General features: G+C 52.5%; 1 protein-coding gene and 1 long non-coding RNA gene across 2 annotated transcripts in view; one reads left to right on the forward strand and one right to left on the reverse strand.

The window, feature by feature from the left end:
* Positions 1-2,459, reverse strand: part of WNT9A (Wnt family member 9A) — a 29,727-nt gene extending 27,268 nt beyond the window's left edge. The window contains exon 1 of the mRNA XM_015114594.3: positions 2,252-2,459. Coding sequence (XP_014970080.1) covers positions 2,252-2,346 — 95 coding nt within the window. The 5' untranslated portion in view covers positions 2,347-2,459. The remainder of the gene's footprint in view (positions 1-2,251) is intronic.
* Positions 2,460-2,522: 63 nt separating this feature from the next.
* Positions 2,523-13,260, forward strand: part of LOC114669950 (uncharacterized) — a 35,179-nt gene continuing 24,441 nt past the window's right edge. The window contains exons 1-2 of the long non-coding RNA XR_003719327.2: positions 2,523-2,711; positions 2,952-3,057. This is a non-coding gene — a long non-coding RNA (uncharacterized LOC114669950). The remainder of the gene's footprint in view (positions 2,712-2,951; positions 3,058-13,260) is intronic.

The following is a 13,260-nucleotide window of genomic DNA, read 5'->3' on the forward strand; positions in this document are numbered from 1 at the left end:
GCCGCGTTCCTGCCCGGGAGCCTCCGTGCCAGGCAGAGCTTTTGAGAGGGGGAAGGGAGAAAACGGCCCTAGATCCCAGCCCCTTCTCCCTGCTTCCTGGATTGGAGCTGGGAAGGGCCACCCCAGCCCCCCTCCAGCTCCAGCCCCACCTGGCCTTTAATGCCCTGGGCCACCCTCTGCCTTTGCTGGGCCAGGAGCCACAGCCCCAAACCAGCAGGAGAGGCCTCCACACAACCCAGCCTGGAGCCTTTGTGCCCTGCTTCCCCTCCCCAGCCCAACCTTGGGAACTGACTTAAGGGGGGCCCAAGGCCTCTAGCAGTCCAGATGGAGCCTGGCCTGCCCTGACCCAGGATGCCCCCCAGCCCCTGGTTCAGGAAGGTACTCATTCTCCATCCGTCAAACAGAGTCCTAGCTGCCCTCTGCAATGCCAGCTGTCACCAAAGGCAGCACGCTTGCCCTCTGGACTTCCCACAGGGCAGCTACATGGAGAGCTGCCCTCAGGACTCAGGAATCCTCCCTTGATGGGTCCTTTGGAGCCAAGAAGCAGGGCCAAGGGGCCTGGCCAGAGAAGCCACAACAGCACTTAAGTCCTTGCTATGCGCCTGGCACCAGCCTGGACTTAACTGTCTGCAAGAGAGCTGAAACACACACACACAAAGCAGCAGAGCCCCTTGACCTTCTCCAGAGCACAAACCCCAGAGATAGGTCAGAGAAGGAGAGGCCAGGACCCAGCCCCACCCCCTCTCCAGGAATCGGATCACAGCAGGGACAAAGCCGCTGCAGCCCGGACAAGCCTAGGGTGTGTCCCGAGCCCCAGAAGCAGAGCCTCCGTTGGGCCGGAGAGCAGGGAAGCACAGCTGGCTGACGAGGCCACGGTGACTCACCGCGGACCTGTGGCCCTCCCTCCTGCCCTCCCGGGTGAGGCTACGGGCTGCACAGATGGCGTGCCGTGGCGTGCCAGCCCAGGCCCAGGGCCGTACCCACAGTCAGAGCCAGGAGAGGGCTGCGGGTGGGGGCCCCAGGGAACTGAGACACGGGGCTGACCCTGGAAGACGACCCAGAAGAAAGGAACAGAGAGAAGAAAGGGGGAGAAAGAAAAACACAAAGGGAAAGTTTCCCATGAAAATATTTTATTTTCTTTGAGAACAGGATACACCTGCAGGGCTCCTCGGCCCAGGCGGCCTCTCCCTGCCCGGGCGGGTGCCAGATTCCTGGACCAACGGGGCCCTCTGCCGGCCAGCCCGCCGCGCGCTGGCGCTCAGGCCAGAGGGCCGGGAACAGGTGACCAGTGGAGGGCGGCGGCCGAGGGAGCGGCCCAGGGCGTCCAGGTCGGGGGCTGGGATCCGAAGGCCAGCCAGGGCTCCCGGGGCAGCGCTCGGGGTAGGAGGCGGGAGGGTGGCGGGGAGGCCCGGGGCGCTGCTTTGCACGGTGCCACCCTGCACCTCAGCGTGCCCAAAATGCAGCGAGGGTCCCTGTAAAGGTCGCTGGACTGGGCATCCCAGACTTGGCAAAGGGGGAGGGAAGAAAGAAGGGAAAGAAAGGAAGAGAGAGACGCGCCGACAGCCCCGCAATGCGCTGCTGCAGAGACACGCGAGCACCGGCAGTGACACCGCGGGACGCCCCAGCCGGGCCCTGCGCTCCCGGCCAGGTCCCATGGACGCGCTACCGCGGGCCGGGGCCCGGGCCACAGCGTCAGAAGCAAAGCGCAAAAAATAAATAAATTCCTCCAGCTTGGAGGGTTTCTCTCTCTTTCTCTCTCTCTCCCCGTTTGGGGCTCAGAAAGAGGAACATCTGGATTTTGTACGTATTTTTGTTATTGTTAAATTAACTTCTCGAGAAGAGAAAGGAGGGAAGCTGCTAGGTGGGCGATGGCCAGGGGCTGAGGACTCAGGCTCCAGCCTTTTGGCAAGGACAGGGCGGCCCAAGGAAGCCGGGACCTGATCCCAGTCCCTAAGCGCGAGGCAGTCCGGCTCACGGCGGCTGCGGCGACTACGACGACGACGACTCTGCGGTCACGGAGGACCGCGGCCCAGCGCAAGCCCGACGGGTCCACCCGCCTCTCTACCCGTGACACGCCGCGGACGGAGCGACTCGCGCGCCGCAAACAAACAGCGCCAGGCAACCAGGCGGCCCCGCCGCGCCCCAGCCCAGCCACCCCGGGTGCCTCGGGGACTCCGGACGACCCCGCCCCGGCCCCGCCGCCCCCGCCGCCCCCGCCCACCAGTGCGCGCCGGCCGCCGAAGGCACCTACCCGAAGTAGGCGGCAGAAGGGCGCAGCGCGGCGAGCAGCAGCGTCAGCCCGAAGGCCGCGGCCAGCCAGCGCGCCAGCGGGGACCCATCCAGCATCTTGCCGCACCGCGGCGGCCGACCATCGCGCTCCCAGCTCCGCGCAGGGCGCGCCGCGGCCGCCGCCCTCTTATAGCGCCCGGAGCGCGGCCAGCTGGGCCCGGCCCCGCCCCGCGCCCGGGAGGGGATCACGCCGGCGCCGGGGGCGGGCCGAAACCCGAGCCGCGCGCGCCAGTCCGCCCGCCCCTCCCGGCCGCTCGGGGCCCCGGTCGCCGCTCCCGGCGCGGGTCTCGGGCGCGCCCTTCCCGGCGGGGTTGGAGGAAAGGGAGGTGGGGAGCGGTGAGAACCGAGGGCTGGGCGTGCGAGAATCCGGGGCGACCACGGCGAGACGGCATTGGGGGACCGGGGCGGGCATCGGGAAGCAGGTAGAGCGTTGGGGGCGCTGCGGTGGGAGCTTGGAGCGGCCCCGGGGGCGGGATTGAGGGGGAGGGGAAGGGAGGCGTTGGCGGCCGGGTTAGCTGCCGGCGGGGCTCCAGGCCGGGACGGTCGGGGATGGTTCCACAGAGGACCCGGCCGTCTGCCCCGAGCTGCGCGCTGCGCTGATGCTCCGGGGAACCTTGGTGAGGAGGAGTTCGGCCAGCCGGTGATGCCTGTGCCTCTTGCAGATGCTGACCCCTCAAGGAGTGGGGCCAGAGAATCGCTCCTTTCTGGCGGGGACTGTGGCCGCTTTCGGACTGGGAATGAAGCGACATAGCCTGCTAGGGCTGTGAGGTGAGTAGCTCTACCTTTTGGGGTCCTGGTGGTCTCCCCATTCTTAAATTGTGGGAGGGGAGCTAGCGGCTAAGTCAATGCCACACCAGCCATCGGGCAACGCCCTTCTCCGGAGCCTGTTTCCTGTCCTGGACAGGGGAGAAAGAGGACTCCTGGGATGGAAGGTGCACGCCCAGGTAGCTAGAAGCGCACAGTCACAGCCCAGGGACTCATCCCCTCTGCTGATACGGATTCGGAACTGCTTCTGAAGCAGAATGGTGTCAGAGGACCCAGAGCTGGCATTAGGATACAGGTGCACACATTCCAGACAGACCTGGGGGTGGCATCCAGGAGAAGGCTTGTAAGTTCCCTGGATGGGGCCTCTGTGCCACGCAACAAGGGACAGAAGAACAGGGCTTGGGGTCCAGGCTGGCGGTGGCATGCCTGCCACCTGCAGACCCTGGTCAGTGCAGGGCGGTGCCTCCAACACGGCCTAGGCTGCCAAAGGTGAGGACACAGGGCCAGCGAGCCTGCCCAGCCACGTGCTGCAGGGGCCTCAGAGACCTGGGCTGTGGTGCCAGCTCTCTAGGCAGTGCCGTCTGCGCCGGCAGGGACTGATTCTGGCACAGTGACCGCAGAGCCTGGGGGGTGGAGCACATGCTCCTGGAAGGCTCTGAAACCCTGCCAGTGGCAGCGACAGAGGCGAATATGAGGGGTCCTCGGAGGAAAGACGAAGACGACAGGAACAGCAGAAAATGGCCCCCACGAGGGTCTGAGCCGTCCTCGCCACCCCTTGGGCTCCTGGCCCTGCTTCCCTGGGAAGGCCTGGCCATGTGAGTCACCCCAGTGAGCACACCCTTTCTGAGTCCCTGAAGGCCAGCTTGCCAGGTGAGCTCCAGGTGCATGTGGGGCAAAGCAAGAATGGGGAAGGGAGGAGACCAGGCTTGGGCAGTCACTCCCTCTCGGGGCCTCGGTTTCCCCATCTGAGACCCATCCAAAGTGGTGGCTTTCCTCTAAGGCATGATGTCCTGTGTGGGAGCCCTGGCCCCTGGTTCTGCTTTTCCACTAGGTGTGACTGGTCTCACATCCTTCCCCATCCATAAGACCCCCTCCCGTAGGGAGAGGGCACTCATTTGTTGTCTTTTGCTCATGAAGGGCTGGGCCACCTCCCTTGAAATGGGGCTGGCTCAGCAGAGGGAGCGCAGACAGCAGCCCAGCCCACCTAGGCTGCAAGCGACCCCAGTGGGAGGCCCACCCACCCCACGGCAATGGGCTCCAGTGAGCCCCCAAAGTCTGGCTCTAGTGCCAGGAAGTGAGAGGCAGCAGTGGGAAGCAGACGGGACGGGAGACCTCCCTCCGCAATGGCATGCTTAAAGGCCCGGAGGTTGCCTCCAAGAAGACATGTGAGATTGTAAATGTGCATCACAAGCGCCTCCGGCACCACAGAGCTCCCTTCCACTGAATCGCCCTCCCAGCAACAGCTTAGTGGTCACCAAAGGAAGGAGGCAGCTGCCTGGCCGGCTGACGGGTAGAGGGCTCTAGTCCCAGCCCTGGACTCTCAGGACCACATTTGGTGCAAGAGGCTGCTGAGAAGGATGATCTGACATCCATGGAAGGACCCTGCTGTTTCCCCAGAGAAGGGAGGCTGTCAGCTCATGGCAGCTTTTGGTGGTGGGAGCGGCAGGCAGGCCATCCCTGAGTGGCCCCACCAGACCCCCACTTGAAGCCCTGGCCCAGCTCCAGCCAGGAGCCTGTCAGAACGCCCAGGAGCCCAGGGCATGTGGCTGACAGGACCCAGGGCACATGAGTGGTAGGGCCCAGTGCCCCAGCAGGGTAATGTCAGAGATACACCTGAGGTCTGGCAGGGCTGGCTCAGCTCTTACCTCACTACACCTAGGATGATGGTGGCAGATAGAGGCAGTCCCCTCAGCCTACCTGGAACCAGGGAGAATTATACTCCCTCCCATTAATCTCCCAGGCTCAAACTCCCTTTCACGTCTGGCTGCCCTCGCCCACCGTGGCCTGCCTGCTGCTTCAGCCACAGCCACTAGTGGCCCTTCCCAGAGGGCAGCGTTCACCTGCCCAAGGGCACACAGCGCTAAGAAGGCAAGTACCTGCCCCCACCCTCTGCTTCTCTCAAACCATATCCAGAAAACCCTGGGCACAGTTCGAGGGGGAGACGTTTCCCAGGAAGTGTGGGCTTTTTTATTCTCATCTGCCATACTGCAGTCTGGCCCCTATATTTCTATTGGAGAGGCAGGGGCTGGCGGTTCTCTGACTAGAAGCTACATTGTACCCCTACAACTCCCCATGGCCTCCCAGGCCTAAGAAGCTCTCCAGGTAAGGGGAGGGGAGTAGGCAGGACAAGCCATCGCTGGGCCCACGGTCAGGTGAACAGAAGTCTAACTCTAGTCAAAAACAGGACAGGCGTGGTGGCTTACCCCTCTACTCCCAGCACTTTGGGAGGCCAAGGCTGGAGGTTCGTTTGAAGCCCAGAGTTTGAAACCAGCTATAGACACATAGCAAGACCCTGTGTCTATAAAAAAGTAAAATAAGCCAGGCATGGTGGCTCACGCCTGTAATCCCAGCACTTTGGGAGGCTGAGGTGGGTGGATCACCTGAGGTCAGGAGTTCTAGTCTGGCCTGACCAACATGGTGAAACCCTGTCTCTACTAAAAATACAAAAAACATTAGCCAGGCTTGGTGGCAGGTGCCTATAATCCTAGCTACTCAGGAGGCTGAGGCAGGAGAATCGCTTGAACCCAGGGGGCGGAGGTTGCAGTGAGCCGAGATCGCGCCATTGCACTCCAGCCTGGGCAGCAAGAGCAAAACTCCATCTAAAAAAAACAGAAAGAAAAGAAGAAAAACAGATTAGCAAATTAGCTGGGCCAGGCACAGTGGCTCACACCTGTAATCCCAGCATTTTTGGAAGCAGAAGCGGGCGAATCACTTGAGGCCAGAAGTTCGAGACCAGCCTGGCCAACATGGTGAAACCCCATCTCTACTAAAAATATAAATAAATAAATAAAATAAGTTAGCTGGCCATCATAGTGTATGCCTGTAGTCCCAGCTACTCAGGAGGCTGAGGAAGGAGGATTGCTTGAGCCCAGAAGTTCAAGGCTGCACTGAGCTATGACTGCACCAGTGCACTTCAGCCTGGGCAACAGAGACCCTGTCTGAAAAAATAATATATATATATATATGTGTGTGTGTGTGTGTGTGTGTATATATGTGTGTATATATATGTGTGTGTGTGTATATATATATATATAAAAATCCAAAGTCCAAGCTCCTCAGTCAAGTCCCAAATTTGAGCCAGTTTGCAGACCCAGAACCCCCTGGATAGAGGGGAGGCTGAGCCCCCTTGAGGGGGACCCGCTGCGCTACCAAAAGCTTACTGTTCTTATCTTTCTCCCAGCCTTCCCCAAAGGCACTTCTGGCCTTTTACCAGGGTGAACATGCAGTGGGGAGAGGAGATAATCAGACCTTTCTGGGATAGCTGGACACAGCCCTGAACCGACATCAATTCCAGGAGACCCAGCAGGTCGCAGTGGCCCCAGGCACAGCAGGGGCTTGTGGAGGTCCCAGAACCCGTGGAATTGTAGCTCAGTCAACTTCCAGTTGGTCCCACAGCTCCTGGAGCCCCTCCTGTGGTGGTTTCCCCAGCTCCAGATGTGTAATTGTAATGGATGCGCTGGGTAGCTGGCAGAAGCCCCAAGATTGCAAGAAGTGTTTAAGGCCAGGCTGGGTTTTTCCTGCTCTACCCCCCACTAGGGTTCAGCATGCTTTCCAAGGGGTAGGGAAGGCACAGCCCTAACAGGTTGTGTCAGCACCAGGGAGGAGGCATGGGCTCAGGAAGGAACCTCACCATGTAGAAAGAAAACCCAAAAGCCGCCTATGAATGCTCATCAGGTCCAGGCGCTCTTGCAAACATCTATCTTCGTGCAGACCCCTGCCCTGTGAAGTGCTGAATCCCCCACAGCCGCAGACCCTGACTGTGTCCACACAGGACAGCATGTACAGGGGCTGCCTGAGCTGCCGCGGTGTCTGGGTGCTGCTGGGTCGCCCTGCTGGACAAAGGCAGCCACTCCCCGAGACCAGGCTCATCCCCACCTCCCTTCCAGGCCCAATCTGGATTCCTCAGGGAAGTGGTGTGGGTTGTGAGGGGCTTGAAGGGCTCTGGGCTCACACACCCCCAATGGTGGGCCCCTTTCGAAAGCCAGGGTGCCCCCACCAAAACAGAAGCAAGTCTCAGAAGCATGTCCTTGGATCCACTCAAGTCACCATGTGGCTGGGAAGAAATAAGTGCTTGTTCCCCTAGGCCTTGCCAGAAAGCTCAGGAGGCGGGACCCTTGAGAAACAGTGACACCTCCTCCCCAGGGCCACTCCTGCCCCGCTGTCCCTGGCCACGCACAGCAACTGGGCTGGGTGAGGATCCTGGCGGCTCCTGTCTCCACCTCTCCAGTCCAGTGATCCAACCTCTTCAGTCCCATGCTCCCTGGGCCAGAGTCACAGAGAGAGAGAGAGATGGAAAGAGAGACAGAGATGAAGAAAGGGAAAGAAAAAGAGAATGAGAAAGAATGAGAGACAGAGATGGAGAGACAGAATGAATGAAAGACACGGAATTAATGAAAGATGAAGAGAGACAGAATGAGAGGGAGACAAAAGAGACAGATGGAGAGAGATACGAAGACAGAGAATGAGAGACAAAAAGAGATAGAGAGGGAAAGACAATAAATGAATGAGATAGAAAATGAGAAACAGAATAACAGCATGTGAGAGAGAGGGAGACAGTATGAACTAGTGAGAGAAAGGGAGCCTTTCCCTTGGGGCAGGGAGGACAAAGAGCAGAAATCCCCACAGCCACAAGCCCCTGATTAAGCCCGTGCAGGAGGGGTGTGCGGCAGGGCTGCCTGAGCTGCCACAGTGTAGGCACCGCCAGGACACCCTAGTGGGCAAAGGCGTCCCCCCCCACCACGCCCACCAAGGCCACCTCCCCAGCTGATGTGCTCCTCTCTGGACCTGGCCCAGCTAACAGAGTACATGAGGATGGGGTTCCAGGGAGCTGCATACCACCGCTCTGAGCTCAAGAGACCATGGGGAGGCTCAGGGTGGGGAAGCTGTTGGCACCGCCCAGGGAAGGGGGGGCAATCTCTTGGGTGGTCTTGGAGGAGTGGGGCGAGAGGTTGCTTATCAGGAAACGTTGCCTCCTTGGGAAGATTTATGAGGCCAGGCAGAGGGTGTCCCTAGGGGAGAGGGCAAAAACCACTCATGAGTCATTTGAAATGGAGCTGGACAAAGAGCTCAAGCAGAAGCAACCCACCCAGACTGCCAGCCATGGGCAAAATGAGCTCACGGGCTGCGCCGTGTGTGTGTGTGTGTGTGTGTGTGTGTGTGTGTGTGTGTGTGAGAGAGAGAGAGACAGAAAGACAGACACACAGACACACAGACACAGAATAGCTCCTGGGCTCACAAAGTCAGGCCTGGGAGGCTGAGCCCAGCCCAGGGGCCTCTGCGGAGCCTGGCTCCCTGCAAGGCAGGGCTGCACCCTGCGGATCAGCTAGAGAAGGTCCCTGCATCCCCGCCAGCACACACACACACACCCCTCAGGCGGCATCCAGCACAGGACCTCTCTTGCTTATTCTCATGGATAGTACCATGTCCTCTGTCAGATGCATACTGGACACTTGCATAGAAATAGTGCAGAGAGACCCCTGGTATCCTTCCCCTGGTTTTCCCCAATGTAACCACTTGCAAAACTCTAGGATGTTATGACAGCCAGGAAGTTGACATTGATACACTCCACTGACCTTGTTACAGGCACTCATTTTTGTATGTGGGTGTTTAGTTCTGTGCTAGCTTCATGTGTCCACTGCCACAATCAGGATACTGGACATTTCCATCAGAATGGGACCCCTCATGCTGCTGTTGCGTAGACACAGCCCAACCCAGGAACCCACTCATCTGTTCTCCATCTCTCATTTTGTCTTTTCGAGGATGCCGTTTACCTGGAATCCTACAGCAGGTAACTCTTTGGGATTCACTTTTTTACTCAGCAAAATTCCCTTGAGATCCACCCAAATGGATCAATAGTTCATGACGTTTCACTGCTGCATAATATTCTACTCTACAGATATACCACAGTGCATTTCACCATTCACCCCTGGAATCTGGGCTGTTTCCAGTTTCTGTCTGTTACAAATAAAACTGCTCTCAAGTCCATGTATTTGTGAACATAAGTTTCATATCTCTAGGAAATATGCCCAAGAAAGCAAAGACTAGGTCACAAGGCAACTGCATGTTGAGTTTTGTAAAAATCTACAAACTGTCTTCCAGAGGCGCTATGCCAGCAGGCACATTTTACACCCTCGCCAACAGTGAAGGAGTGATCCAGTTTCTCCACACACTCACTGGGATTTGTACTTGTCACTTTTTTATTTCAGCCATTCTGATAGATGTGCAGTCACGTATCATTGTGGGTTTAATTTGCATTTTCTTCATGGCTAATTATGTTGAACATTCATGATTTTTATTTGCCATGTGTGTATCCTCTTGATGGAATGCCTGTTTGTCTTTTGCTCATTTTCCTTTTTATTTTAATTTTAAAAAATATTTTAAATAGGCCGGGCGTGGTGGCTCAAGCCTGTAATCCCAGCACTTTGGGAGGCCGAGACAGGCGGATCACGAGGTCAGGAGATCGAGACCATCCTGGCTAACACGGTGAAACCCCGTCTTTACTAAAAAAATACAAAAAAACTAGCCGGGCGAGGTGGCGGGCGCCTGTAGTCCCAACTACTCGGGAGGCTGAGGCAGGAGAATGGCGTAAACCTGGGAGGCGGAGCTTGCAGTGAGCTGAGATCCCACCACTGCACTCCAGCCTGGGCGACAGAGCGAGACTCCGTCTCAAAAAAAAAAAAAAAATATATATATATATATATAAATATATATATATATATAAATATATGTGTTTTAAAATATTATAATATATATATTTTTAAAAATATATATTTTAAAAATATATATGTATTTTAAAATATATATAATTTATTATTTTTGCCCATGGAGGCAAAAAACTTCTGAAGGTCCTGAGAACATATGCTCCTGCCCACTCTCTAACTGGATTTTTAATGTTGAGTTTTGAGAGTTCTTTATATATTTTAGGTATAACTCCTTTGCAAATGTGGTTTACAAATATGCCCTTCCAGTCTGCAGCTTGTCTTTTCATACTCTTCACGTGGACTTTTGCAGAGCAAAACTTTTTAATTTGATGAAGTCCTACTTAACAATATTTCCTTTTGTGGATCATGCTTTTGGTGTCAAGTCTGAGAACTCTTGGCCTAACCATAGATTTTGAAGATTTTCTCTCATTTATTTTATGTGTTTTATAGTTTTACAGTTACATTTAAGCCTGTGATCCATTTTACGTTATTTTTTGGGTAAGGTGTGAGATTTAGGTTCAGATTCAGTGTTTTGTTTTTGTTTGCCAATGGCTATCCAGTTACTCCAGCACCATTTGTTAAAAGGGCTGCCTTTTCTCTACTGAATTGCTTTTGAACCCTTATAAGAAGAATCAGTTGTGGATATTTGGATGGAGCTATTTCTGGGTTCTCTGTTCCATTGATCTATATGTCTGTCCCTCAGCTGTTACCACACTGTCTTGGTTTCAGTAGCCATATACTATAGGAAGACTTACCATCAGGTAGAGCAGTTCTTCTCATTTTGTTCTTCTTTTCTAAGATAATTTTAGGTAGTTAGGGTCTGTGCCTTCCCATACATTTTATTTATTTATTTTTTTATACTTTATGTTCTAGGGTACATGTGCACAACCTGCAGGTTTGTTACATATGTATACATGTGCCATGTTGGTGTGCTGCACCCATTAACTCGTCATTTACATTAGGTGTATCTCCTAATGCTATCCCTCCCCACTCCCCGCACTGCACAACAGGCCCCGGTGTGTGATGTTCCCCTTCCTGTGTCCAAGTGATCTCATTGTTCAATTCCCACCTATGAGTGAGAACATGCGGTGTTTGGTTTTCTGTTCTTGTGACAGTTTGCTGAGAGTGATGGTTTCCAGCTGCATCCATGTCCCTACAAAGGACACGAACTCATCCTTTTTTATGGCTGCATGGTATTCCATGGTGTATATGTGCCACATTTTCTTAATCCAATCTGCCATGGATGGACATTTGGGTTGGTTCCAAGTCTTTGCTATTGTGAATAGTACCACAATAAACATATATGTGCATGTGTCTTTATAGCAGCATGATTTATAATCCTTTGGGTATATACCCAGTAATGGGATGGCTGGGTCAAATGGTATTCCAGTTCTAGATCCTTGAGGAATCGCCACACTGTCTTCCACAATGGTTGAACTAGTTTGCAGTCCCACCAACAGTGTAAAAGTGTTCCTATTTCTCCACATCCTCTCCAGCACTTGTTGTTTCCTGACTTTTTAATGATCGCCATTCTAACTGGTGTGAGATGATATCTCATTGTGGTTTTGATTTGCATTTCTCTGATGGCCAGTGATGATGAGCATTTTTTCATGTGTCTGTTGGCTGCATAAATGTCTTCTTTTGAGAAGTGTCTGTTCATATCCTTTGCCCTAATATCCAGAACCTACAAAGAACTCAAACAAATTTGCAAGAAAAAAACAACCCCATCAAAAAGTGGGCCTTCCCATACATTTTAGAATAAACTTGTCTAAACCCACAAATTGGCTGAGGATTTGATAGGAACTACATTAAACCTACAGATCAATGTGGGAACAATTGGCATCTTTGCTATTTGAGTCTTCCAATCCATGAACATAGCATTCCTATTTATTTAGGGTTTTTGTTTTTTACTTCTTTCAGTATCATTTTGCAATTTCAACACATACTTGATCCTATACATGTTTTTGTTAAGTGTAACTAAATATTTCATTTTCTTTGGAGTGACTGAAAATGGTGTGTTTTTATATTTATTTCAGCTTCCACATGTTCACTATAAGTATATAGAAATAAGATTATTTTTGTGTGTTGATATTTTATCTTGCAGCCCTACAGAACCCATTTATTAGTTCTACAAGGTTTATTTTTTAGGATTCATTGGTATTCCTATGTAGATAATCATGTCATCTGCCAATAGGAAGAGTTTTATTTCTTCCTTTCCTATCTGTATGCCTTTTATTTCCTTTTCCTGCCTTGTTACACTGGCTAGAACATTCAGTATTGTGTTAATAAGAGTGATGAGAGCTGACATCCTTGCCTTGTTCTTGATCTAATGGAGAAAGCATTCCTCTTTTATCATTAATTATGACATTAGCTATAAAGATTTTTATATTTTTAATACAAAATATATTTTTAAAGTTCCCCTCTGTTCCTAGTTTGCTGAGAGATTTTGTTATTTAATGGGTGTTCCTATTTTTCTAAGAGATTTTGTCATTAGTGGGTGTTAGATTTTTCCAAATGCTCTTTCTGCATCAATACAATCATATGCTTTTTCTTCTTTAGCCTGTCGATATGATGGATTACATTGACTTTGAAACACTGACCTAGCTTTACATACCTGGAATTAATCCCACCAGGTCATGGTATATAATTCTTTTTATATATTGCTGAACTCAATTTGCTAATATTGTGTTGAGGATTTTTGCTTCTAAGTTTGTAAGGGATATTAAAAATGAGTTGGGATTGATTCCCACCGCTTCTATTTTCTAGAATAAATTGCATAAACTTCCTAGAATAAATTGTATAAATTTTTCTTTATTTTTCCTTTTTTAAAAAGTACAGAGACATATTCTCACTGTGTTGCCTAAGCTGGTCTTGAACTCCTGAGCTCAAGTGATCTTCCCACTTCAGCCTCCCGAAGTGCTGAGATTACAGACATAAGCCAGTGTGCCTGGACTTATTTCTTCTTTAAATGTGTAGTAAAAGTCTCCAGTGAAACCATCTGGCCTTGGACATTTGGGGAAGGAATGTTTATTTACATCAATTTTTTAAAAATGGCCATACGACTATTCAAGTTGTCTATTTCATCTTGATGGAGTTTTGCTAGTCTGTCATTTGTGAGGAATTGGTCCATTTTTCTTAAGCTTCTCAATTTATGAGAGTAGAAATGTTTATGGTGTTACCTGATTATTCTTGTAATGTTGCAGGATCTGTAGTAATGTCTCCAGTTTCATTCATAATATTGGTGATTTGTGTCTTGTCTCCTTTTGTCTTTTTCAGTCTTACTACA

This window comes from Macaca mulatta, chromosome 1 (assembly GCF_049350105.2).
Source record: "Macaca mulatta isolate MMU2019108-1 chromosome 1, T2T-MMU8v2.0, whole genome shotgun sequence".
In the NCBI taxonomy this organism is placed as follows: Eukaryota; Metazoa; Chordata; class Mammalia; order Primates; family Cercopithecidae; genus Macaca; species Macaca mulatta.